A 26,509-nucleotide genomic window follows, 5' to 3' on the forward strand; every position below is an offset into this window, starting at 1 on the left:
TAAAGCCTACAGGTAAGTTTCAATAAATCACGTAGGCCTATATAAATAGCCTATATTAATACCAGCTTTGCATAATAATTAGATTAGGTTCATCTATGTTAACCTTAAAATTATTTTCTTTCTTTTGTAATCTTTGCTGGGTCGTACATTACCGGTACTTACAATTAACAAAATAATCATGCTACTTATACTAGCAGTCGCATACCAAAGGGGTGGAGGGTTAGCGACTGATACCAGTGATGTTATTTCACTATAATTCTCATTATATTGATTTTATATTAACGATTTATGACATTTTGTCATTATGGCATAATCAGTGGGTTAATCATAATAGCCTCCAGTGACAATTCATTGTTGAGTTATAATGATTATTGTCAGGGCCACCGAGAAAGGGGGGCAAGTGCATATGGGCCTGTGAGCAGTAAGGGCCCATCAGATTAAGTGAGTCTGATTACTTTTTATTATCATGAATAATTATTCACAGATACATACCAGTATCAGTACTATAAAATTTTGTAAGAACATTTGTTACATGAATCTGATATATTAACCAACAATAGTAGAATTAATACAAATTACCACTTCATTATGTAAATTTTTAACTTTTATATAATAGAATATAGGTTTCCGACGTTAACAATCATCGACACGACACTTGAGGGCTCCGGGATTTGCCTGAAATATGTTCCCGTCGCTTGTACCGAACACGTTCAATTGGCTTGTCCTCTTAACTACCAACCCCTGCCGGCCCACTACAATATGCTAGTGGACTCAAATTCAGGCCGCAGGATCACGTTTCCTTTTCAGTAGTGCCTACATAGTATGTTTCGTCTTTTTGTTGTCGTTTTTCTAGTATATTCTGCTCATTACTGGTACCAGTAGACAATGGACAAGTAGAAGCATAAGGCCGGGTGCACACAGAATCAGACGCGGCGTGGCGTGGCACGATGCGACATTTTGTCTGTTGGTACTTGTCTCCCATTGATTTCTTATTATGCGATGCACACAGAATCAGACACGGCGCGACGGTCGCGAGCAAACACAAGGAGACACAAAGAGACAACATCGAATGACTGCTTGAAGTTCGTCGCGAGGAGACTGTCTGATAGCTGCAGTGTACTGCACATGCGTTAGTAGTGGCTATGATTGCATGCTTTCATTATCTACAAAAAATACTATTGTGTAGTGCACATTATTCATAATGGAGCTCGATGCGGATAAATTAGTTGATTTAGTACAGGAAAGATACATTCTGTACAATCTTTGAAACAATATCACGAGAATAATGTGGTTTCTGAAAATATGTGAAAAATTGCAAATAAGATGAAAGCACCAGGTGAATAATAATTTATAATAATAACACTGTGTAACAAATGATAACATTTTTTTTGTGATAGGCATGTGATATATGTTTTCTATATAATTGGAGCCTCCTGAATACGAATATGACAATAAAAACAGTTGTTGGTTACGGTTTTTGAGAAATTTTGGAATTTATATCTATTCAAAATATTGTTTTATATAATGACAATAAGGCTAAATATTCACTGTTCAGAAGATTACAGCTTTCTTTTTCTGCATTTTATTTTACACTGGACATCAGGTACATCACGAGCTAAAGTCCAACAATAGTCTGCTAGCATATTGGTACTCCATTGTCCTTGGTATCTTTTTTCCATAGTTGAAATTTCTTGATGGAAGCGCTCATCATGCTCATCACTAAAATCGCACAGTTCTCGGGAAAAAAAGTCAAGATGTGAGTGAAGGAAGTGAATTTTCAGGGAAATTTTACAACCCCTAGTTTAATACGCCAACAGTAAATTTTTCACTAGTTCTTCATAGTTCTCACTTCTACAGTTATCCAGAAAATTAATTCAACCTCCTTGAATGCAATCCAGATGGCTGTCTCTTTTCCTTCCAGCAAAGATTCGAAGTGATTGTCCTTAATTATTTCTCTAATATGTGGTCCATTGAGAACTCTCTCTTTTATTTTTGAATCACTAACAGCAGGAAATGTTAAGGAATGCACGCTGGTCCGAGTCCTCATGGGGGAAGAAATTTTCTCATGAAATTTCGGCCAGTGTATGGGACCGGTGCCCACCTAGCATCGTGATGCACTTGGGGACCTACGATAGGTAGCGAAATCCGGTTGCGAAAGCCAGATATAACGACTGGGGGGATCATCATGCTAACCACACGATACCTCCATTCTAGTTGGATGATCGTCCACCTCTATTTTGGCATGTGGACGTGAGGCCAGCAGCTGGCTGGTCGGTCTGGGCTCTTCATGGGGTGTAGCGCCACGGATTATTAATAGCAGGAAATTTTTCCTGGATATTTTTAAATGCTTCAGTTTTATAATATATCCCTTTAACAAAATTCTTCATTAATCCTAACTTATTGTGTAAAAGGGGTAAAATTACCTCGCTTTGAGGTACAAGGGGTTGATGTATAATATTTTTCTTCCTTGGCTCTAGTGATTGTCGTTTTATTTTATAATGCTTATCTCGAGCGCAAGTCCACACCTGTGGAGTAGCGGTCAGCGCGTCTGGCCGCGAAACCAGGTGGCCCGGGTTCGAATCCCGATCGGGGCAAGTTGCCTGGTTGAGGTTTTTTCCGGGGTTTTCCCTCAACCCAATATGAGCAAATGCTGGGTAACTTTTGGTGCTGGACCCCGGACTCATTTCACCGGCATTATCACCTTCATTTCATTCAGATGCTAAATAACCTAGATGATGAAAAAGCGTCGTAAAATAACACATTAAAATAAAATAAAAATAAAATATCTCGAGCGCGACTGTCCAATTCATACAGAAAGCAGCAAAATTTTGTGTAGCCTAAATGCATTCCAAAAAGCAATGCTACAGCCTTCAAATCCGCACATATAAACCATTCTTACTTTGAATATTACCATTAAAGCACACTTTAAAGAAATACACGTCTTACACAGAATACTAACACCACAGAAATATGCTGGTAAAGTGAAGCGTTTTCATACGGCGAACCTGTTTCTTCCCCTCCAAATGGAACCGAAAAGGGCAATAAAACAATTTCCGCTCCTAGAAGTGGTTTTGACATTGTGATATATCGCAAAATATAAACTACAGTAATGTAATTAAAGCTCACCGTGAAAGAAATGCACATCTCAAGTAAAATCAGGTAAACTCAAGTGAATTTATACCGCAAACCTGTTTCACTCCCTCGAAATAGACTCGTAGAAGGGCAATAAAATAATTTCCCTTTCTACAAGTGTTTCTAACATGGTGCCCTTACTTATACTAATATTGTTTTCACATAATGGGTCTTCACATTTGTAAAACAAAATAGTTACACACGAAATACGGTGATTTTTTAAATAAAATGCATAGAAAATTAATTATATTGTGCATCTCGAAAACCCGAAGTGATGGAACATTTTGCTTGTTATTTTTTAATTCAGGAGGTCGAAATTAGTAAGAATTTGTTAGTTTTATGTCTGGCACAAAATGACTGTTGTCCAGTGTAATTTGTAGTTAGCCTAATTTAATTATCTGCTCTATACTATCACTCATTATTGATTTAATATATTATTTTTCTTTATTGTGAGTCGTGAAATAGTCATAAACATAAAAAATGACGTTTGTGCAGTACATTTTAACTTTAAGACTCTTTCAATCGTATAGATTTTTAGGAGCTTGCATCCTTAGGAAATAATAAGCAAATACAATAGAATTTTTCATATAGACAGTCCTCTATTATTGACGCCATTTTCTAGCCTATGCCAGTTTTCCAAACCCACACAGCCAGCAACTCAGTTGTCGCGAGCAGACAGTTTTAAGCTGTCACGAGGCGTTGTAAAGCAAAACGTAGCGTCGCGCCATGCCTTGTTGCATCGCGTCTGATTCTGTGTGCACCTGGCCTAAGTTGGGAGCTGAGAAGCGCAAGAAGAGACAGAAAAATTGGAAGGTATTAAGAAAGGGAGTAGAACTTTGTTTGAAGTTGAGCGACCTTGGAAAACTAAAAAGTAGCAGACAAATTGTGTCATTGAATGTGTTGTTCGAAAACAAGAGCCTTTCCAAAAACAGTATGAAGTATTTTCAAAACTCAAGAATGGAGAATGTGTTTCCAGAGACTGGCTAGTGTGGAGTGAAAGAAATCAGGGAAAATAGTACAGTGACTGATTTGTTTCACTCCACACTAGCCAGTCTCTGGGAACACATTCTTCATTCTTGAGTTTTGAAAATATTACTGGAAAGGCTCTTGTTCCGTCACTTAAGAGGTTATTAGGCAGGTTGGGGGTACTTTTTCGAACACACATTCAATGACACTTACAGTTTGTCTGCCACTTTTTAGTTTTCCAAGGTCGCTTGTTACTTGCCATGACTCAGAGTTAGGAACTGGTGTGTGTAAATATGTTTCACTTGCACATATTAACACATCATTTGTTTGCTTGTTCTGATTCAATACTACTGTTATCAGAATTTTTTTTCTAAACAGCTACAACCATCAGTATTCACTTCTAAGCATGAACTGTTTTCATTTTTGACAACCTGAACAGACGGGCTTGAGATTGGTTTATTTTCTGCATCTTTACTAGCAACACTCAATTTCACATCAACGTCAAACAAAATGAAGGAAATAAAAATGAATTCAGGGTAACAATGTGCCAAAAAAGACTGAGTAACCTTGGCCTCCTTAGTCTGGAGAGCGATCTTGCTAGTTCTTTAAATTTTGATGATATAATTGATGATTTTGCATCAATAAAGTCAAGGAGAGTTGTTTGTTGATATTGGCCTGCAAGTCAGAAATTGTAGCTGATTAAGAATAGTGTTTTATGAAAATGAAACGAAACAAACGACAACGAAAAGGTGAAAGTTTCGTCACGAAGCATACTATGTGGGCCCTACTGAAAAAGAAGCGTAATATATTGTGCTAATATGAAGTTTTTCTAAAAGTTTTCAATGTAACAAAAGTGTATATTTTTAGATTCGTATCGGTGTATGGAGTTATCTTTTATTTATTTTGTAAATAATTATCGTCAGAATAAGTGGTAACTTGTCATTTTTAACTTTTTTTTTTTCAATGGGCACAATAATGCACAGGGGCCCATAAATCCTGTTGGCGACCCTGATTATTGTAAATGAAGGTGTGGTTGACATTTCATTACCAATACATGCCCCTTTTTCCAAACTTTAGAATGAGATATTAAAATCATTCAATGTTAGATTTTTTATAAACATACATTTAAAACAAAAACCCCACCATCTTGGCCCTCTTTAACTTTTAGTACATTATTCTTTCTTTTGAAGGTTTAACCATGCCATCACCAGCATGACTAAGTAGTTTCAATAATACTGAAAAATTCTACAATGAGTTTCATGGCAGCGACACGATTAAAAAGGGGCAGAATATTATAAAAAGGACCAAAGAATATGTGACAATGTTCGTACATAACATTCCATGTGAAATTTTATTGTTGATTGTACAGTAAAAACTAGGTTCTTTTTACAACTCAAATATGTGAACACAAGACTGGAAACTAGCAGACAAAAACAGACGGCAGACACTGAGAGCAGACGAATTGTTGAAAAATACAGAAAAATAATGCAGTGACAAGTGTAAGTACAGTTTTTATAATATACATGGTATAAACAATTTCAACATTTTTATTTTATTCCATGATACGTACACACTTGGTTTATGCCCCTTGTAATGTTTTTATTTGAGGGGATTGTGTTTATAATGTACGCTGATCAATCAGCATGGACTCTTCGCATGTCATCAGCCAACTAGCTATTTGATTGACTAATGAAAAACGAGATAACCTATTGAGTGTATAGAAGCCTTGTTATGTAAGGATGTTTCCTTTCTCGGTGTGAACATTCTTTTGTTAATTGTTGACATTGTTTGTAGAATGATCATAAATAAAGAAAGGTTGAATACTGAACATATTTTTCTTGTAATGAAGAATATTACACTCGTATTATAATTATGCCAATATGAGTTGAAATTGTTCTTGTTCTTATGAAAGAAAGTTAATAATGTATATTTATATATGCTCACTGGCATTAGAAGCTGTGAACAATAGATACCCACCAGAAGAATGGTTACATATCTACACAGATGGGTCTACTATCGATAACAACTCAGGATCAGGAATTACGTGTGCGTTATTCTCATTTTATCAACCAGCAGGACATCATACAACAAATTTTGATGCGGAAATAATGGCTATTCATATCTCACTCCAACACGTACTATACAGAATAGATAAATTTCAAAATGCTGTCATTCTCTCTGATTCTAAAGCAGCGTTATATGCAATAAATTCATATAAAATTATGTCAATCCAAATTAAAGAATGTCACAAAATGATCCAACAACTTCAAAAACTACAGAAAAGAATTCAATTGCAATGGATACCTGCACATTGCGGAATTGCTGGAAATGAAACTGCTGACTTTCTTGCCAAAAAAGGATCCAATTTAATTCAGAATACAAATACAAGCCTACCTTTTACATCCATCAAAAGACTAATTAAAAATAAATATAAAATCAAGCAAAACCAAGCACTATGTACCAAAGCCAAAGATAAAAAATGGAGCATTTTAATAAAAAAAAAAAACAGAAATTTTTCCAGAAATCCCACGTAAATCTGCAGTAGCAAAATTCAGACTGCTTACAGAACACGATTATTTGGCCAAACACTTGAATAAAATAGGAATTTACACAAATCCAAATTGCCCTCTATGCAACAAAGAAGAAGAAATGACTGAAGATCATCTCATAACCTGTGAAGTTCTACCTGATGGATCCACCACAGAAAAATATTGGAGAGCAAGAACGCTAATGGCTTCGTTGCCAAAGCCCAGCATTAGATAATAACAACAACATATGTGCTCCAATTTGAAAACTTTAAAATGCAAATAAAGAAGTTTAGTAAGGTAATCAATAGACTTTTTCAAACAAATTTTGATTATTCGCTTTTGTAGTAAATCCAGTGGCTTTCTTATGGATTTAGAAACACTGCCCCAACTGACAATGCCATAACGTAATACAGATTGCACCAAGTATAAATAATTTGAATAATTTGAAGGAAAAAATTGTTCTGGGCCCGGGTATCGAACCCAGGACCTTTGGCTGAACGCACCAACGCTCTACCGACTGAACTACCCAGGAACTCTACCAGACACTGACTCAATTTCTCCCTTTATATCCACAGACCTCAAAGTGGGCTGACAACTGTCAAGAAACCAACATTGAGTTCTCACAAACTCTGTGTGACTTAAATTGTGGCTTTCTGTTAATGAAGTGACGTGTATTATGCAAATCTAGCTTTCAGGTATAGCTCTCTGTGAAGCTGATTTGAATAATTTCAAGGGAAAAATTGTTCTGGAGCCAGGTATCGAACCCAGGACCTTTGGCTAAATGCACCAACACATAGAGCATGCAGTCTGGAAAGAATTATTGCCTTATCTTCGTCTGTTTTATCTCCTCTTTTAATATCGACTTATAATCCAATGCAGTATTGGGAAGGTATGTCTTTGGATCAACACTGAAGACAGGCTCACATTATCAGTCTGCCAGGAGGAGGGGCTCGTGACAGGAAGAACTTAGCAATGAGATCAAACTGCGAATGTACTGACTTTTGATGCAGTGCCAGCATGATCCTTATCTGGATTTATTTTCGCGTGCACATTCTAGATCAAATCAAGAAGTTCCCTTCATACTTCGGTTACACATCTTACATATACGAAGGTTAGGTTTGGTTAGTTTAGGTTTTTATTAACCAAGTCCATGCATGCGCAGTTTAATCTCACAACCAAGTTCTTCCTGTCATGAGCTGCACATCTGCCAGATTGTTTGGTTACCGCAGTGCAAGATGAAAGCTGAGATAATGCAGGTGAACATATGACAAGGGACAAACACTGTCTACAGGATGAAGACAGCAAAACAATAATTAATTACTGTTCCATTCTCAATTACGTGTTTTCTGGAAGAAAGTGATAACCTGTGAATTCTGAAGTACAAACCTGACACTTTTGAAAGTCAAATTTGCTTTCTTTAGACACTTTTAATAAAACTCGCATATCCTAAATATCATGTGTCATGCTTGTTTGTATTAGATACAAAATTTTGTCTTACTTGTATCACAGTTATTTGCTTTACTCAGTAAGTGCTGTGTTTAACACTCAAATATTCAATCTCATGAAAAACCGTTAGTAACCTGCTCTCTTACTTACATCATAACTTTTTGTGGTGCAGAAAGACAAAAGAGAGGATCAAAACCACATACATTCAAACATTTGAAACGATGACTCTCTTGTTTTGGAGTGTGATATGTAAGTATAAGCTCTCAGGCCTGGCAATCCATGACACTGTGTTTTGTCTACTATGGTGGACATTCTAAGTCACTTTATTATTCCATATTGTTACAAAATGTAGTGTTGATGAAAGTGAATAATTCCTATGGAAAGATTCATATGTTTTAGTAAGGTATGATTAACATTTTCATAATCTGTGTTATTGATTTTCTGTTCTTTAGTTAGTAATCTATGAATGTGCAATTTTTCTTTTCACTCTGTGAAGGTCACTCCACATGAAGTGATTAATAATAAATTAATGTAATAATTTCTCTTAATTCTTCAGGCAGTATTATCCGTTGCATGAGAAGATTAGAGGAAGTATTGCGACAGTTATGTCAAGCTGCAAAGAACATTGGGAACACTGAGCTGGAGAACAAATTTAGTGAAGGCATAAAAGCAATAAAGAGAGACATCGTGTTTGCTGCCAGCTTATATCTGTGATGTTTCAAGAGGACACTTAGCAATCTCATTGCGAAAATTATCAAATTCCGTGCTGAACAGTAAGAATATGAGAAAATGGTAATGCACTCTTTTTCAGAAATGTATGTATTATAATATGATTATATGCATATGTATATACGTACATATATTAATCATGGAGAAAGATTGAGACAGTGTTTTAAAATTTAATTCTGTTGAAAGCATGAAGTATATTTCTCCAAGAGATAAAGCTTGTTTGGTAAATTGCATTGTGTATTTCAGTCAGTCTTCCTTTTCATCATCTTTGCTAGTCTACAGTAGTTATAATCATTACCTCCTTTGTTTCATACTTTACGGAAATTTTAAATAATTGTTCACATTAGTTTTTTCTTGATATGGCAGGATTGAAGAAAGTTTGGAGTTCTGTTTGCAGACTTTGTAAACTAATTGCGAAATTAATGGTTTTCAAGTATTTTAAAGAACAATAGGAGGACATATTTATTATTATAAAATAAATTTTTAGAAATTTTTGTCTTCATTCTTACTTTCTAAAGAATTCTTTTATTGGTACATACACTGGAACAAATATTATTTTGTTTAAGAAAAGATAAATTTTTATTAAACAAGATAATATTCTTCATGTAAGTTAACCCTTTTCAGTCCCATGTTGGGTGACATCCACCACTGCAACATCCGCGTTGCAGTCCCACGGCGGGCACCATCCAACACATTTCTCGCACAGACTGACTGCGGTATTTAAATCCGACCGCAAAGGGTTAAAGGAAAAAACTCATAGTACCGGTATTGAAAATACTGAGAACTATGAAAGAACACAGTCACTATTCATTCTTAGAGTCCTCATTAGCATAAGACTCAGGCAAGTCATCAAGAATGTTTCTATCGTATTTCAATGACTTGTAAGATCTATGGTACTCCCTTGGTGTGTGCAAGATCCTCACACATTACTTTCAGGTCCTGCAACTTGACTTCAGCAACGGACAGATCTGTGCTGTATGTAGACTTTTGGAAGTGGACCCTCACTTGGTCTGCCTCTTAGTCTCTTCAGATTGACTTGATGGAAATCAGATTTGGAATCAGCTTTAAAAAATATTTGTCTTGGTTCCGTTCTTAGACATTGCAACCAACAAATACTTCTTCATGAAATGTTTTTTTTTTTTTTGTAAGTCTTTCTTACGAAAATGACTTGAAGCCGTCTAAGTCACAAGAAACGGCGAAAGTTTGTTTCAGATAGTACAAATTAGTTTTTCCCATCCTTTAGGACTAAACTGAAACATGTTTTGATTTCGTCTCTATCTTGGAATGTATAGAATCACATTCAATTTCGATATATCCATCTGAAAAAAAAAAAATCTGTGATTTTTGGTTTGTAAAGAAGGGTGCTAGTTCAGGAAAAAAATGCACATACCAATGAAAATAGTGTTATTTTGTTGCCTCCCATAACTGTCTGACATCATGAAGACTGCAGTCATGTTAGGGTGAGACATCATATACCGGTAGTTATGAACATGGAGAGAAATGTCTACTCTCCCGCTTTTACGTTCAGTCTCCAATATTTTAGGAGGTGCTGATATGCATCAAAACAAGAAAAAAATGTCTAATAAACATGGACCCTACAACACATACTTTCTGAGATCTGAACACTTATTAATAGGAGGTGCTCATTCTTGGCAGTGCATTCCTCTGCCCTTCGGCGTAAGGAATCACGCACTCTTTGAATTGACCTCGTTGTTCTTGGTAACCAGAAGGCTAGGGGATTTAGGTTTGAGGAACGAGCAGGCCAAGGTGTGGGGCCTCCCCAATCAATCCAGCGGTCCTGAAATTTCAGCGTCAGGTGTTCAAGCTCATTGCGGAAAAATGTGCTGGTGTGCTATCATGCATGAACCACATATTTTGTAGTCTTTACTGACATTGCACATACTCCAAGGTAGGCAATATGTTAATAAGAATTTCCTGATAACGAGCCCCAGTTAATCTCTGTGGTAGCACATATGGCCCTCAATCTATCACCAATAACGACTGCCCATAAGTTGATTGAGAATCGGTGCTGATGCTTTATTTCTTCAAGTGCTGGGAATTTTCATCAGCCCACACATGCTGATTACGAAAATTCACAACACCATTTTTGCTGAACCCTGCTCACATCCGCAACCAAACTTCTCTTTCAGTATTCCTTTTGACGTATCAGTATTCCATGCCAGAGGTGTCAACTACGGTATGGTTATCTGGTAGCCTGCTGTATTCTAGGGCAGAAAAATACATTGCCATAAATGGACGTCACATTGAGTATCCCCTATGAACAAGTGTTCAAATCTCAGAAAATATGTGTTGTAGGACCCATGTTTATTAGACTTTTTTTCTTGTTTTGATGCATATTATTACCTCCTTAAATATTGGATACTTTTTTTAACATCCTGTATAATACTTTGCATCCTGGTTTCCAAATTGTGTAACTCCAGATTACAAACACCCGATTTGTGGAGGTAAAATATTAGACCTGCCTGCCCCTTTGGTGTATTTAAGACTGATTGTAGTTTAAAATTGAAGAACAATATTTCAGATCTTGACAAGATAATTTGTCTTCATCCCTAGCCTCTCGTGCAGATTTCCTTTTTCCATGTGAATATTATAATTGGCATGCATGCATGTATTTTTTTGAAGAAGATACGAGTAACATTGTAGTCATAACCTGCCTGTATTTCTCAAAACCGAGGAAGGTCTAAATCAAACATTTTGCACCTCTATTTCAGTCCATCTTGAGCCTTACTGGCCAAACGACTTGTACTAATATGTAAAAAATAATGGAATATTTGTTGAAAATACATGAAACAATGCTAATGACATAATTATGGGACCAACATAGCATCACACACATTACTGCTAATGTTAATAACATGTAAAAATACATGAATGAATGTGCTCCATTGTTACAAGTCCAATGCCAAAATCACAAATGTAGCACATTCATTGTTACTGCCCTACTAGTTTCTTATTGTGTCCAGTTCCAAAATCACGAATGTGCCACATTCGCTGCTTTGGCATTGTACATTCCAATCTGGAAGTACATAAGTGTTAAAGTGTTAAAAGTAGTGTACGCAAGATTCAAAATGGAGTACATAAGTGTTTTAAGAATTGTAAATAACTCAGAATTGAATTATCATTCACTTACGTGACTTTGGCATAAGAATCTACACACCACACAGACTCAGAAAGTGCACTTAGGTGAAAATGCGAAATTTTGCACATTCGTGGTTTTGACATTGAACCGGCGATTATGATATTGGTACTATATGGAATGAAAATGTTTCCAATGCTTACCGAAGTATATTAAGATTTTAATTACAACAGTCAATCAAGAGATGTTAACTAATTATTTTGATTTATTCATGAATTTAGGATCACAAGTTGGTTTGTTTTGGCTTCAATATAGCCATTTTTTATTTTATTTTAAATTTAGCATCTAGAGAGGAATTCTTATGTTGTCCATCGTAGTCACGTGCTGTAATCACATTCTTGCAAATTACGGTAATACTTTACCATTTATAGATTTATTATTATTTCTTTTATGATACATCAAGTCCATATGACCATTCTTCAGCTAATTTTCAATCTGTGTTTCATTTACAAAGGATCCAATTTTACTTCTGTGCAGAATCATCAAATATGATTTCCAGGATTTCATTCTCAAATAAATTGCAAAATAATGGAGTAAAATTATTATTATTTTTTATGAGTAGAAAGAAACTTTCTAAGTTTTGTTCCCTAACTTAGTCTCAATGTGTGCTCATTCCTAGTTCTACAGACTGTAAGGTGATGTACGATTTTTCTCAAAGTATGCTGAATCTTGTTAGGCAGGGAATGGATGTACCAATTTTCTCCGAGTAAACAATGTGTCTTAATATCCCAGCAAGAAGGAATTAAATAATGTAAGATAAGGACCAGAACAGTGATACAGTTGGATTTCTACATTATTCTAGATGTATTGAATTTGCTAATCACGTGCTACATGAAATTGATAATTAAATACGAAATGCTATTTAAAATATTTAATTTTCGTGGATGAAGCTACAATGACTGCATTAATAATTGTTACAATTGCAGAATATGAAGCCATTTTATTAGTATGTTTGTGGTACTCTGAAAATTAATTTGTGATGCAGGTTGATTGTTATGTGTTATGTACAGCCACTCCCTTGAATTTCTTTATATTGAATATGCAGATAAAAATAATAGAAACATTGTTTACTTGGAGAAAATTCATAATATGTGTCACGTGAAAGAGAGATCACTGATGCAGTAGCAACCATCAACATACTGTACTTGGAGGAAAATTGAGTAATGCTTTGATGTCTGAAAAGTTACGAATGGTGCTCAGAGAGTCATTCTAAAGTAAGGATTAAAACTTGAAGAGATCAAATAGTTAATTATTTTAAAAATCTAGTATGAAATCCTGGATAATGATATCCATGTGTAATAGAGCTCAAATCATGAATTAACATACGGAGAAGTGATCTACTTGAAACAAAGAGCCATTGCCCAGAAATTGGAAACCCTTTGCAGCATAAGTGAAACAAGACAAATTGTTTAGGAAATTTAGTCAGAACATTACAACACAAAAAGGAACAAGTAGCCATAAGAAGATTTAAAACAGGCGATGTGAGTCATTTAAAATCAATAACAGTACTTCTTCTTCTTCTTCTTCTTCTTCTTCTTCTTCTTCTTCTTCTTCAGTAGGTGCTACAACTTCGTCGAAGTTTTGACCTTCTCAATTAATTTACGCCATTCTTTTCTGTTATGAACAAGATTTGGCCAATTCTTTACATTCAGTGTTTTCAAATCGTCGGTTATGTTTTCCTTCCATCTACCTTTTGGTCTTCCTTTTGCTCTTTTACTGATGGGGTTCCATTTATATATTTTCTTAACTGTTTTTCCTTCATCCATACGATTGATATGGCCAAACCATGCCATCCTTTGCGCTTTGATATAGTTTACTATGTGTTGGTTTTGTATTAAAATATTTAACTCTTTATTATTTCTAATTCTCCACTCATCGCTTGCATCTTTTATTGGGCCAAATATCCTTCGTAATATTTTCCTTTCAAAAACCAGGAGCTTTTGCTTAGAGAATTCAGTTAGGGTCCAGGTTTCACTTGCATATTGGTCTTATTACTGTTAAATATAGTCTTAATTTTGCTTGTTTGGATGCGTATTTGCTTTTGAATAGGTTGAGATTTGCGAAGTATGCTTTATTTGCCATAACAATTCTATTGTTTATTTCTTCCTCGATAATGTTTTCATCGTTTACTATTGATCCCAAGTATTTGAAGGATTTTTACTCCTTCAAAAATAGTATTATCCATCTGTAAGTTTTCTGGTTCATTATTTTTGGCTGAACATTTTAAAAATTTTGTTTTCTTTGCATTTGTGATTAATCCATATTGTGCTGATTCTTCCATTAAAGTTTCGAGTTTATCAATTAATGCCTTCTTTGATCTTGCTATTAGTAGTATATCGTCTGCATATGCTGTACATTGTACCAATCTTGTGCTTATATTACCTCTAATCTCTAGTTGTTTGATTATCAGGTCCACCACTAGTATGAAAAAGGTTGCAGAAAGCGGATCTCCTTGTTTAACTCCTCTGTTAATTTGAAAACTGTCACTTAGTTTGTTATTTATTTTAACTACCGCTGTTGTATTTGCTAGCGTTATGTTAATCAGTCAGATTATTTTCAGGGGAATTTTATATAGTTGTAATCCTTCAATAATTTTGTTTCTTTTATATGAGTCGAAGGCTTGTGTATAATCAATAAATACGTTGTATAAATCCGTATTATATTCTCTACATTTTTCGAAGATTTGCCTTAGTATAAAGACATTATCAATTGTGGATCTTCCTTTCCGGAATCCCATTTGCGCTTCCTCAAAGTCTTTCTCTATGATGTTTATTACTCTATTATTTAGAATACAGGCAAATATTTTATATGCTACATTTAGCAGTGTTATTGGTCTAAAGTTTACACAGTTTAGTCTGTCCCCATTTTTATAGATCGTGACTATTATTCCTTCAGACCATTGATTTGGGATCTGTTCTTTTTCCCAAATTTCAGTTAACAGTTTATGCATTTTTATTTTAAGAGTTCTTCCCCCTTTCTTGATCAATTCTGGTGGTATTCCATCTGATCCTGCAGATTTATTTGTTTTCAAATTATTTATAATGTAACAGACTTCATTTAGTGTGGGTGGTGATGTTTCTGGGGTATTAACTATTTCTTCTTCTATAACAATTTCCTCTTGATATGTTGTTTCTTGTGGTAAACTTAGTAGTGTTTCAAAATATACCTTCCATTCATTCAAAACTTGTTCTGCTTGCATTACCAAATTACCTTCTTTATCTTTACAAACTGTCGGTGTAATTGTTTGTTACTGTAAGGAATTGATGTCTTTAAAAAATTTCCGTGGTTCATTCTTCTGATAATTTGATTCAACCTCAGTTATTTTGTTGTTAATCCAATTTTTCTTTTTCTTGATACAGATTTTGTTTGCAATCTTCCGTTTTTGATTATAGTCATCTTGATTTGCTCTCGTGTTTTGTTATAGCACTTTTTGTCTCGCTGTATTTTTTTCCTTAATCGCATTCTCACATTCATTGTCCCACCACAAATTCCTTTCCTTTTTCTCTCAATAACAGTACTATAACACTAAATTGCATAAACTCCTCAAAAATGGGTCTTCTGATTAAACTGTCATATATGTTTCAAACTAATCGAAGAAAGCAATCACATGAACATAGTTTAAGCTAGAAACCAAGGATAAGCAACACTTATACACATAAAGGGAACACACAAAGCCAGAAGTATAAGTGATTTATATAATTTCAGTCTTTAACACTTTTGGGCTGAAATTCTTAGAATTTCTGAACTTTTTATCAATTCTAATATTATAATCCTTTCAATCTTGAGACAAAGACAATAATGACAGTCACATTGTTGAGATATCAAATGATGGTCTAATGCAGCGTTGTCAGACAGAGCCTAAACGGAGTGGAGCACTCCACTAGACTCATTGCGTGCTCTGGTGCTTCCACAGACATAAGCAAGTTCACGCTCCGATTGGACGTCTCTAGCTCCACAACCGGTTTCGGAGCTTACAACTCTGACACTACTGGTCTAATGAATGACTCATCATTGCAAATTATCAGCTACTTTGAAGCTTCAACAAATTAAAATCTGGCCAGATTACCGTAAATATAATTTAATAGTTATAGCACAGTCTACTATATACAGTCACAAAGCTTGGGATGATTTTTTGCAATTCTCGCGATAGTTGCTAGCCGCTAGGAGCGCTGTGAGTACTAGGAACAATAGACTGTGCCACAGCCATCGTGATCTAATGTAGGCCGTAAGGCAGACCATGTAACCCACTTAACCCGATCACGAAGGGTGGCATTTCAACCAACAAATTAGTTCGAATGCATAAAGAGTAACATATGTTTCTCTAAAATGTAGTGTAATTCCATTAATAAAATTTAAAACAATGATTATGAGACATTTCAGACATAATTCACTTGAGAGCTAAGGTGTAACATTATTTTTGGTGTGAAAATTACGTTGTTCGTATGTATAATACCTGCCTTTATTTCAATGAAATATTGTGAAATTCTTGTACATTCATTTATGCACGATTCAATAATTTTCAGTTGCGCCGCACGGATATTTAGATATGTTGAAATTATAGGCTATGTTTACTGTACCAGTTGCCCCTTTGTGTCTAAATTTAGTGATCTCCAATGCCTTGCCATTAATATGAAAATTATAGGTTATGTTTACTATATTTAACTTATATTCCTAAATTCGCAGTTATACATTATAATTAAGCATAATGTCATGTATGATACCCCGGACATTCAATTTGTCTGTATTTTAATACTACAATTGAGTACTGAATTATTGTATTTATCTACTACTTAAGAGACGAAGTAACACAATTGTATGTACACTAATTTCATAGGAGTGGTACGGTATCGTAAATTTTTTGTCTAAAATTAAGGAAGGTAGATGTGCTAAATTGAAATCACAATATAAATTCTTTTTATTAAACCTCAAAATAGCTTCCATTCTAAACTTAAAATGTTGATGCGAACAGATTATGTTAACATGTACAATTCTCTTCACATTAAAATAACACAGTTTTGTAGTTATTTCTGCAACATATTATGCAACAAGAAGTAAACGGAACTTATGGACACATTACACTAAGTAAAGCTTAGCAATGATATGGAATAAAGTTATAATATTTCACTGAGCTCCATACACTGAAATAAAAAACCCAAACAAACATTACGGCCTGGACTAGATCGAAAAGGCATTGACTGTGCCATATTTCGCATTTTTGTGAAAAGCTATGTAAACTGTGAAATGTTTGTTATTGGTTGTAATAACTGTAAATGGCTAAAATACAATACTTTGAATAACAATATGGGACAAGGAGACGTTTGTAGTACTATAAATTGTAAGAAAAATAGGTTAGAGTTATTCTTCTTCTGAAAGATCCAGGAAGGTGAGTTTATAGAATATAATATATATTTTATGAAAAAAATATATATAAACCTTATGTATTTCATATTTCAATAGTGGAAGGAAGGTGTTAATTTTTTCCAAAAGAACACGATATCGAAAGTACAATACATTTTATCGTCTGCTAGGGAAAGTCTCTGTGATGAGGCGATAGTAGCGATCCTGGCCGTTAGCAACTATCTATGTTTGCATATTTAGTATGTATTGAACTTCGTGACTGTATATACTAGACTGTGGTTATAGTTAGTGCATATAATCTCACTCTAGTGTTTTATGCTTGGGCTAGTAATAAATTAATATTAATTAAAAATACTTCAATACATCAAGAGGGGAAAAGGGGGATATCATTTGTTTATAAAATAATTTTGCGTTAATCACAATATACAGGGTGATTCAAAACTTATGTTGCAGAAGAATATGGTAAAAGAGGATACTGAAACAAATATCTTTCATTAATCAGTGTGTCCTATCTCGCCCGGTATGACACTGCACTTGTTTTAGTGTTATGACTGTTTGTTACATTGTGATTGTTTGTTGTTATGCTCATTGATTCGACATTGTCTATTATTTTAGGTACATTTATTGAAAGCTCAGTCATCAGAGAGTCAACATTAAAAAATGGAGCATTAGGGCCAGAGAAAACTAGCCGACATGGATTTGGTTTTTGCAATAAAGCCCAGTGATACCCCAGTTTGCAACTTGTGTTGTTCACTGTTGAACCAACTTTCACACTGGGATGGTATTTTTAACAAACAAGCAGCATATTTGGGAGCAGCTAAATCCACATTTCATTGCAGTCAGTTCTCATCAGGTGCGATTTAGTGTCAAAGTGTGGTGTGGCATTACTAATGACATACCATCGTTTCCCATAACTATGGTCCTGGAATACAGATATGGTCCACAATACAACCATTCAAAAAACATTGTAGAAGTAACAGACTGTTCGTAGGTAGCTACAGTGATTTCACTTCAAACTACAATACAGCAAAAATATAGATAAACAAGGTACTACGTTATGGAGTACAAAATTTGAATGGTTGTATCATGGACCATAGTTGTGTTCCAGGACCATAGTTATGGGAAATGATGGTACTACTCAATCCAAATATCATACCAAATCATTTAAGGGGAGAAAATTACAGGAACTTTTTGTAAAACATCCTTCCCTTGTGGCATGGCAATAGCTAATGGCAACATTTGGTGACGGATTGGTTATCAAGGTCCAGTCCCATGACCAGCAACATCACCAATCTTAATTCACTTGACTTCTGGTGGAGACATCTGAAGACCTTAGTGTATGCCACACTTGTAGATCATGTCGATGATGATCTTCCACAGATTGTCGACACCTATAACATCATACATACTACACCTGGCATATTTGAACAAGTGCGGCAGTCAATGCTTCCGAAGATGCCAGTATTGTTTACAAGAAAGCTCTTGTGTAATGCATAAGTTGTCGAGTGTCATTGTCTGTCGTTTTTCATTCAAAGTTTAGTCATCAATGAGTCAAGCCACTGACCCTTGAATGAATGATTGCCTACCAGCCACAACAATGAAATAAGTATAGCTCTGTACCTGTGCAAGATAGGACACACATTGCTTAATATAAATGTTTATTTTAGTACTCTCTATCTACTGTATTCTTCTGTAACGTAAGTTTTGTATCATCCTGTATACACATTTCTTGTTTCACCTTTGACTTAAACGACATGCGATCACAAAGGTTCAAAACTTGAGTTCATGCAAGATAAAACGTTAAATAAAAATGATTAGTTGCTTTTCACTGCAAACCCAGCATTTTCCAGTCTTTCCTATTTTCTGCCTTCCTTTTAGTCTCCGCATATGATCCATATATCTTAATGTCGTCTATTATTTGATATCTTCTTCTACCCCGAACTTTTCTCCCATTCACCATTCCTTCCAGTGCATCCTTCAGTAGACCAGTGACTGAGCCAATTCCTTTTTTTCTTCCTGGTCAGTTTCAGCATCATTCTTTCTTCACCCATTCTTTCCAACATGTAGCTTCGTTTCTTATTCTGTGTGTCCATATCACACGCTCCATTCATGATATCTATTAAGCTAAAAATATTATTTAAATTGAGAAAGACATAATTGAACTTACTTTCATCTCTATATAAAAAAGGGCGATACTTATGGCTAAATTCACTTTCCTGAATTTTGATTACCACTTTTCACAGACAGTAACTTCAGACTAGTGTTGGATAGTACAGTAACGAACTGACTCTTTTGAAAAACTACTTAATTTGAGCATTTAGCAAACTACTGGTTGGCGCACAAACAGTAACTCATCTCTCATATGAATGAATATGATATTTGACTGCTTGAAATGTCATTATATTGTATTGTGTAAACAGCAACATTGGATAGTTTTATGCAATGATCGATAGTTGACAGTTTTCCATCAAGAGTTCATTTCATTATGTCACTCAAATCATACGTTTCTCTTCACATTATGCAAGATAACTTACGCGATAAAAAAAAAGTGCAAATTGTAGAAGCATATGTGAGAACTGGTTCATTTAACGAGACCCGCGAAATTTTCAGAGACAAGTTTCCTGATAGAGGCAACCCAACAAAGAGGTACAAACTTTGGTTAATAAGTGGTGCACTACAGTAGATTTCAAAATAATTAGGCCTAAGCTTACCTAATTAATTTGGTTTTAGATGAAGTTCATCAGCCTCTTCTTTTGTTCAGCAGATTGATTGATGACATGCTCATTGAAGTCAGAAATGGAAGTAGGGCCTTATCAATAGAACACATGACTAATGCACTAAGCCTTTCTTCCTTAATTGTAGTTCTAGTGAAGGTTTTAATTCTCTTGAGAGTTGAAAAATACTTCTCGCACTCTGATATGGTCATAGGAATCATGTATATAATTCGTAAGAGTTTCACTGATTCCAGTAGAAGGGGTTCTAAATTGTTCTCATAAATAAATGCAAGCAAGAAGTGTGAAAGCACCTGATTCATTTTCAAAATCATTTCTGCCATAGATAGCAGTCAATTTCCTGTCTCAGTTCTACTGCATTTAAGATGAATAATTGAATGGCCAATTTAAATTTGGTTTCCGGAAATAATAATAACAATTTATGTCTAGGAAACAAACTAACTCCATGAAGGCTGTAGCCTATAAAAAGTAGGCCTATTTCAAAGACTAACAATAAACCAATAAATGGTTCACTAGTAATGGACTTAAACTAAATACGGATAAAACACTACAATTCTGTTTCAAACTCAGAACCTAATAGCAATAAAATATTAAAATTGTATTTCGACAGTGGCATCCAAAATTCTGCAAAATTCTCTTGTAGGTCGTATTGTTGTTAGTATTTTGACTGGAAGGACATGAAAGAACATAATTATACACTAATAATAATAATGTATGGCGCCCAAACAGACCAGCCGGCTGCTAGCCTCATGTTCATATTCCGATAATTATACACTACTGTAACAAAAAAAACTGAAAGAGTGTTTGATCTTGTTTTACTCAAGTTACAAGCTTGGAGTTAAGATTGTTTACTACAGTTAGAGCCTACTTTCTTCTATATCTTATGGTATATTATATAAGTTTTGCAACGTGTAGAGACTGAGAAAACAATTTAATAAAATCATCCGAGTCATACTCGTTCATTTTATAGGCAGTCTTGCAGGTCGTATTTGAAAAAACCTAAGAATATTAAGATTTTCTTCATTATATTTGCTGGATCTCCTGTCGTACATACATGACAATTTTGGTCATGTTATTCTTTTAAGCTTTCCTTCTAGGAATAGCTTAAGTGTTTTAAATATAGCGTACTTAAGTTCTCTATTTTAGATTAAGTTATTAGCACGTAAGTCAAATATATGACGACGAAATACTAGGTTTTTCCACTTCTGTTTAACTAATTTATGTAAACGAAATTTTGACAGCTTCACAATTCCAACCTTACTTATCGTCACGCCCACTTTGTTTTGGACACACTATGTCAATGGCCGACGGTCTTTCAATTTTCTTCAAACATGGTGGCGCAATGGCCACTCCTCTCTATGATCTCTTCCTAACTTGTTGCATACAACCAGCGAGTTAGAAGAGAGATAATAGAGTGGCCAAGTTTCCTTGTACAGCGCTCTTAGCAGTGCCGCCACGAAACATGAAATTAGCGCCTTCCGTTAAGCTATGGTTTGGCTACGACGATCTTCGTCGAACGAACATCGCCAATGATTGAAATCGCGAGCGGTCATCGTCAGAAAGTGGTTTCTTTACCGGCGAACTTCGTAGATGGATAATAAATTGTTTTATATAGTTGACCATGTCTGATCAGCTCATAATATATGTGGATGACAATATGATAACATTATAATATAAGTTTTGCCTTGAAAAACAAGTACGGATCTTTAAAGTACTGGCAGTTAATGTCATGTTTAGAAATAGATATACAGAGAGGTCTTTTAATTCACTGATATTAAGACATCTTGAAAATGAACCCACCAATTTTAAGGAATATTTCAGACTTTCTTCCGAACAATTTCATTTTGTCTTAAGTTCAATTGAAAATGATACTGTAAAATTATCCACAAAATTTATTCATAAACAATAAGCCCAGCTGAAAGATAAGCATAACTTTAAGGTAAAAACCAATTATATAAACACTTTATTTTTATAAATGAATACAATATAATATTTTATTACTCAGTCAATGACAAATCAAAGTAAAATAATGACTTATTTTATAGTCATTAAGTTTATATACATGAAGTACAAAATTGCGAACGTTTTCGCCTATTCAGGCATCCTCAGGCAGAGTTATACAATATCTCAATGTCATATACGTAGCTATTGGTGGTGAGTACTATTTAAAATTAATGATGTACAGGACATCTCCATTATTAAAATGTAATATTACAGGTAGTAAACTTAAATAATGTTAAAAAATGTTAAAAACCATGCAGTAATTAAACTTCATAATATGTGGAACTCTTGTTCAGTCCAATGAGTGGTGAATATATCTGAAATATATAAAAATATACGAATAGAAATGGGAATTGTCAAATGTAAATTATAATCGGATTGGATATTTAAAAGTACTCACATCGTTTAAAATGTGACAACTGTATGGATCACTATAAACATCCTGTGTTTAATGTAAATTATCTGTAATGAAATAATAATTAATATCAATTTTAGAGGAATTTGAAAAATTAATTGGAGGGCTAAATTATGGACGTACTTACGTAGACGTGAGACAACCTGCTGCTATTAGGACTGTAACTGGTATGACGTGGGGGAGGTGTGTATTCGTGTAAACAACTGCGCGGAAGGATATTGCGTGGTGACGGGGTTAGAGGTTGTACAGGGGATTTCGGATTTGGGTTAAATTTTCATTAAGAATGCTGTTCTCTATTTGAATCTGTTTAGCAATGTAATATTCTTCTGCAGAATTTATCAATTTAGTTTCTATTCCTGATTTTAATATTTTTAAGGTTTTATTTGCTGGGCCTAATTCATGTCCAGTATCTATTAGATGAGATGCATATGTAGATTTCTTACGATTATGTTTGAAATCAGAAATGTGCTCATTGTATCTAATTTTGAAATTTCTTTTGGTTTGTCCTATATATTTTTCTTTACATGTAAAACATTCCAATCTGTAAATACCATTATTGTGGAGTTTGTTAACTTCTTGAAGTCTATTGTTTAAATTGTTATTGAGTTTATTAGTTGGTTTGTGCGCTATGGAAATATTTTCTTTTTTAAAAAAGTTAGCTAATTTGCTAGATACCTATATATTTATTATAAGTTAAACTGAAGTATTTTTTGTTGGTCTTGTTTTGTTTTGTTAATGTAGATATATTACTTAGTTCTTTTTTCCTTTTATTCTTGTTTATTAGTTTTTTAATCAAATTAGTACTATAGCCATTTTCGTTGGCTATCTGTATTATTTTATTATATTCTTTCTTGTAATTGTTTTTACTTAGTGGAAAGTGTATTAATCTATTAATCATGTAATTGAAGTTACTTAATTCATGTGCAGTAGGATGTTCTGAATTTATGGAGATACTATGGTTAGTAATTCCAGGTTTTCTGTAAATATTAAATTCTAATTTATTTTTATATTTTTTTATCATAATGTCTAAAAAATGAATCATATTATTAACTTCAATTTCTTGTGTGAATTTTAAGTTATTATGCAAATTATTGAAAGATTCTAATATTTGTTTATTGATTTGTTGGCTTTCGTAAATTATTAAAGTATCATGTACGTATCTATTTTAAAAAAAAAAAACACACAATATTAAATTTTACAATATATACGTAGATGATACTTTAATAATTTACGAAAGCCAACAAATCAATAAACAAATATTAGAATCTTTCAATAGTTTGCATAATAACTTAAAATTCACACAAGAAATTGAAGTTAATAATATGATTCATTTTTTAGACATTATGATAAAAAAATATAAAAATAAATTAGAATTTAATATTTACAGAAAACCTGGAATTACTAACCATAGTATCTCCATAAATTCAGAACATCCTACTGCACATGAATTAAGTAACTTCAATTACATGATTAATAGATTAATACACTTTCCACTAAGTAAAAACAATTACAAGAAAGAATATAATAAAATAATACAGATAGCCAACGAAAATGGCTATAGTACTAATTTGATTAAAAAACTAATAAACAAGAATAAAAGGAAAAAAGAACTAAGTAATATATCTACATTAACAAAACAAAACAAGACCAACAAAAAATACTTCAGTTTAACATATAATAAATATATAGGTATCTAGTAAATTAGCTAACTTTTTTAAAAAAGAAAATATTTCCATAGCGCACAAACCAACTAATAAACTCAATAACAATTTAAACAATAGACTTCAAGAAGTTAACAAACTCCACAATAATGGTATTTACAGATTGGAATGTTTTACATGTAAAGAAAAATATATAGGACAAACCAAAAGAAATTTCAAAATTAGATACAATGAGCACATTTCTGATTTCAAACATAATCGTAAGAAATCTACATATGCATCTCATCTAATAGATACTGGACATGAATTAGGCCCAGCAAATAAAACCTTAAAAATATTAAAATCAGGAATAGAAACTAAATTGATAAATTCTGCAGAAGAATATTACATTGCTAAACAGATTCAAATAGAGAACAGCATTCTTAATGAAAATTTAACCCAAATCCGAAATCCCCTGTACAACCTCTAACCCCGTCACCATGCAATATCCTTCCGCGTAGTTGTTTACACGAATACACACCTCCCCCACGTCATACCAGTTATAGTCCTAATAGCAGCAGGTCGTCTCACGTCTACATAAGTACGTCCATAATTTAGCCCTCCAATTAATTTTTCAAATTCCTCTAAAATTGATATTAATTATTATTTCATTACAGATAATTTACATTAAACACAGGATGTTTATAGTGATCCATACAGTTGTCACATTTTAAACGATGTGAGTACTTTTAAATATCCAATCCGATTATAATTTACATTTGACAATTCCCATTTCTATTCGTATATTTTTATATATTTCAGATATATTCACCACTCATTGGACTGAACAAGAGTTCCACATATTATGAAGTTTAATTACTGCATGGTTTTTAACATTTTTTAACATTATTTAAGTTTACTACCTGTAATATTACATTTTAATAATGGAGATGTCCTGTACATCATTAATTTTAAATAGTACTCACCACCAATAGCTACGTATATGACATTGAGATATTGTATAACTCTGCCTGAGGATGCCTGAATAGGCGAAAACGTTCGCAATTTTGTACTTCATGTATATAAACTTAATGACTATAAAATAAGTCATTATTTTACTTTGATTTGTCATTGACTGAGTAATAAAATATTATATTGTATTCATTTATAGAAATTGACAATCTGAATATTCCATCATGCTTTCTAACTTTATTTTTACTTTTTACAATTTTTTTTTTTTTTTTTCATTTAGGAGCATTTATTTAGGGCATTATGTTACAAATAAAAGAAATAATGTGAGGAGGTTGTTGCACTTCTATCCTTTGCTCGGAATTCCACTTCATTTACTATTTCACACTCTAACTTTTGCTTCAGTAGCTAAATCTGCCGCATCGTGTATGTATCCTTCAATTATGAATCACTTTACTCAATTGTATTAACAGTTCTGGTTGTTGCAAAATATAGATTTGTTATTGTTTACGTTGGTTCTTCTTTTTGGCTCATGTCAAACAGGGATTTGTGTTTAATCAATTAATATCTCATCTTCATTAGTGGAGAAATTTCAGAAAGATTTCTGTTTTACCGCCATTATGGTAATTATGATGTATAAATCACATGTTATTAAATGATTTAATTCATGACCTACTGTTATTTTACAGTTGGTTTCTCGGCGATGATCGCCAGGTTTTTGCCTCCAAGGCAAATGCCGACGATGTTTGTCGAGCTTAGCGACGTTCGTTGACGTTCATCACCATAAAGAAACCATGTAATGGGACAGAATCCCAGCAAAGTTCACCAGCAATGATCGTCGGCGAGGATCGCCATAGTCAAACCGTAGCTTTAATTTGTCTCCTTATAACGTTCTGTATACAGAGATTGGAGCTGAGTGATTCCACGTCAAATCGCACAGCAATAAAACACGACCTTCTCGGAAATGGTAGATTTTTTTTTCATGAATTCCAGACATCAAATAAGGAGATCCGTATTGTTTTATTTTCACAATTATTAATTATTTGTGTAGTTATAACTATTTGAAGTTACGCAAATTATGCGCGCACTGTTACGTAAACTCAATTGGAACTCTGTGTCTACATATAATTAAGATTTGCGATTTGGCGCATTTGAAAGACTAAATACAACACTTTTTATTACTTTAGGCCTATCACAAGTAAATTTAAAATTTGGCCTATTTTTTTAATCATTTCTTTTTCAAAGCAAAATTACTATATTAAATAGCCAAGTTAAAAATCTGAAAAAAATTAGACTTTTTCGCTGATGTATTATCTGTAAACTACTGCATTTATAAATATGGGATCGGCACCCATACATTTGTAACAATTTATTTTCTGGAGCCATCCGCGTGCTCGCGATGCCCAGCTAATGAACTGCTTGCAGCCATAGGCTAG

General features: G+C 33.8%; 1 protein-coding gene across 4 annotated transcripts in view; it reads left to right on the forward strand.

Moving 5' to 3' along the window:
• Positions 1–9,303, forward strand: part of Mtr4 (exosome RNA helicase Mtr4) — a 352,727-nt gene extending 343,424 nt beyond the window's left edge. For all 4 annotated transcript variants that reach the window (XM_069828332.1, XM_069828329.1, XM_069828331.1 and 1 more), the window contains one exon: positions 8,629–9,303. In XM_069828332.1, coding sequence (XP_069684433.1) covers positions 8,629–8,786 — 158 coding nt within the window. In that variant the 3' untranslated portion in view covers positions 8,787–9,303. The remainder of the gene's footprint in view (positions 1–8,628) is intronic.
• Positions 9,304–26,509: the final 17,206 nt, after the last annotated feature.

This window comes from Periplaneta americana, chromosome 6 (assembly GCF_040183065.1).
Source record: "Periplaneta americana isolate PAMFEO1 chromosome 6, P.americana_PAMFEO1_priV1, whole genome shotgun sequence".
In the NCBI taxonomy this organism is placed as follows: Eukaryota; Metazoa; Arthropoda; class Insecta; order Blattodea; family Blattidae; genus Periplaneta; species Periplaneta americana.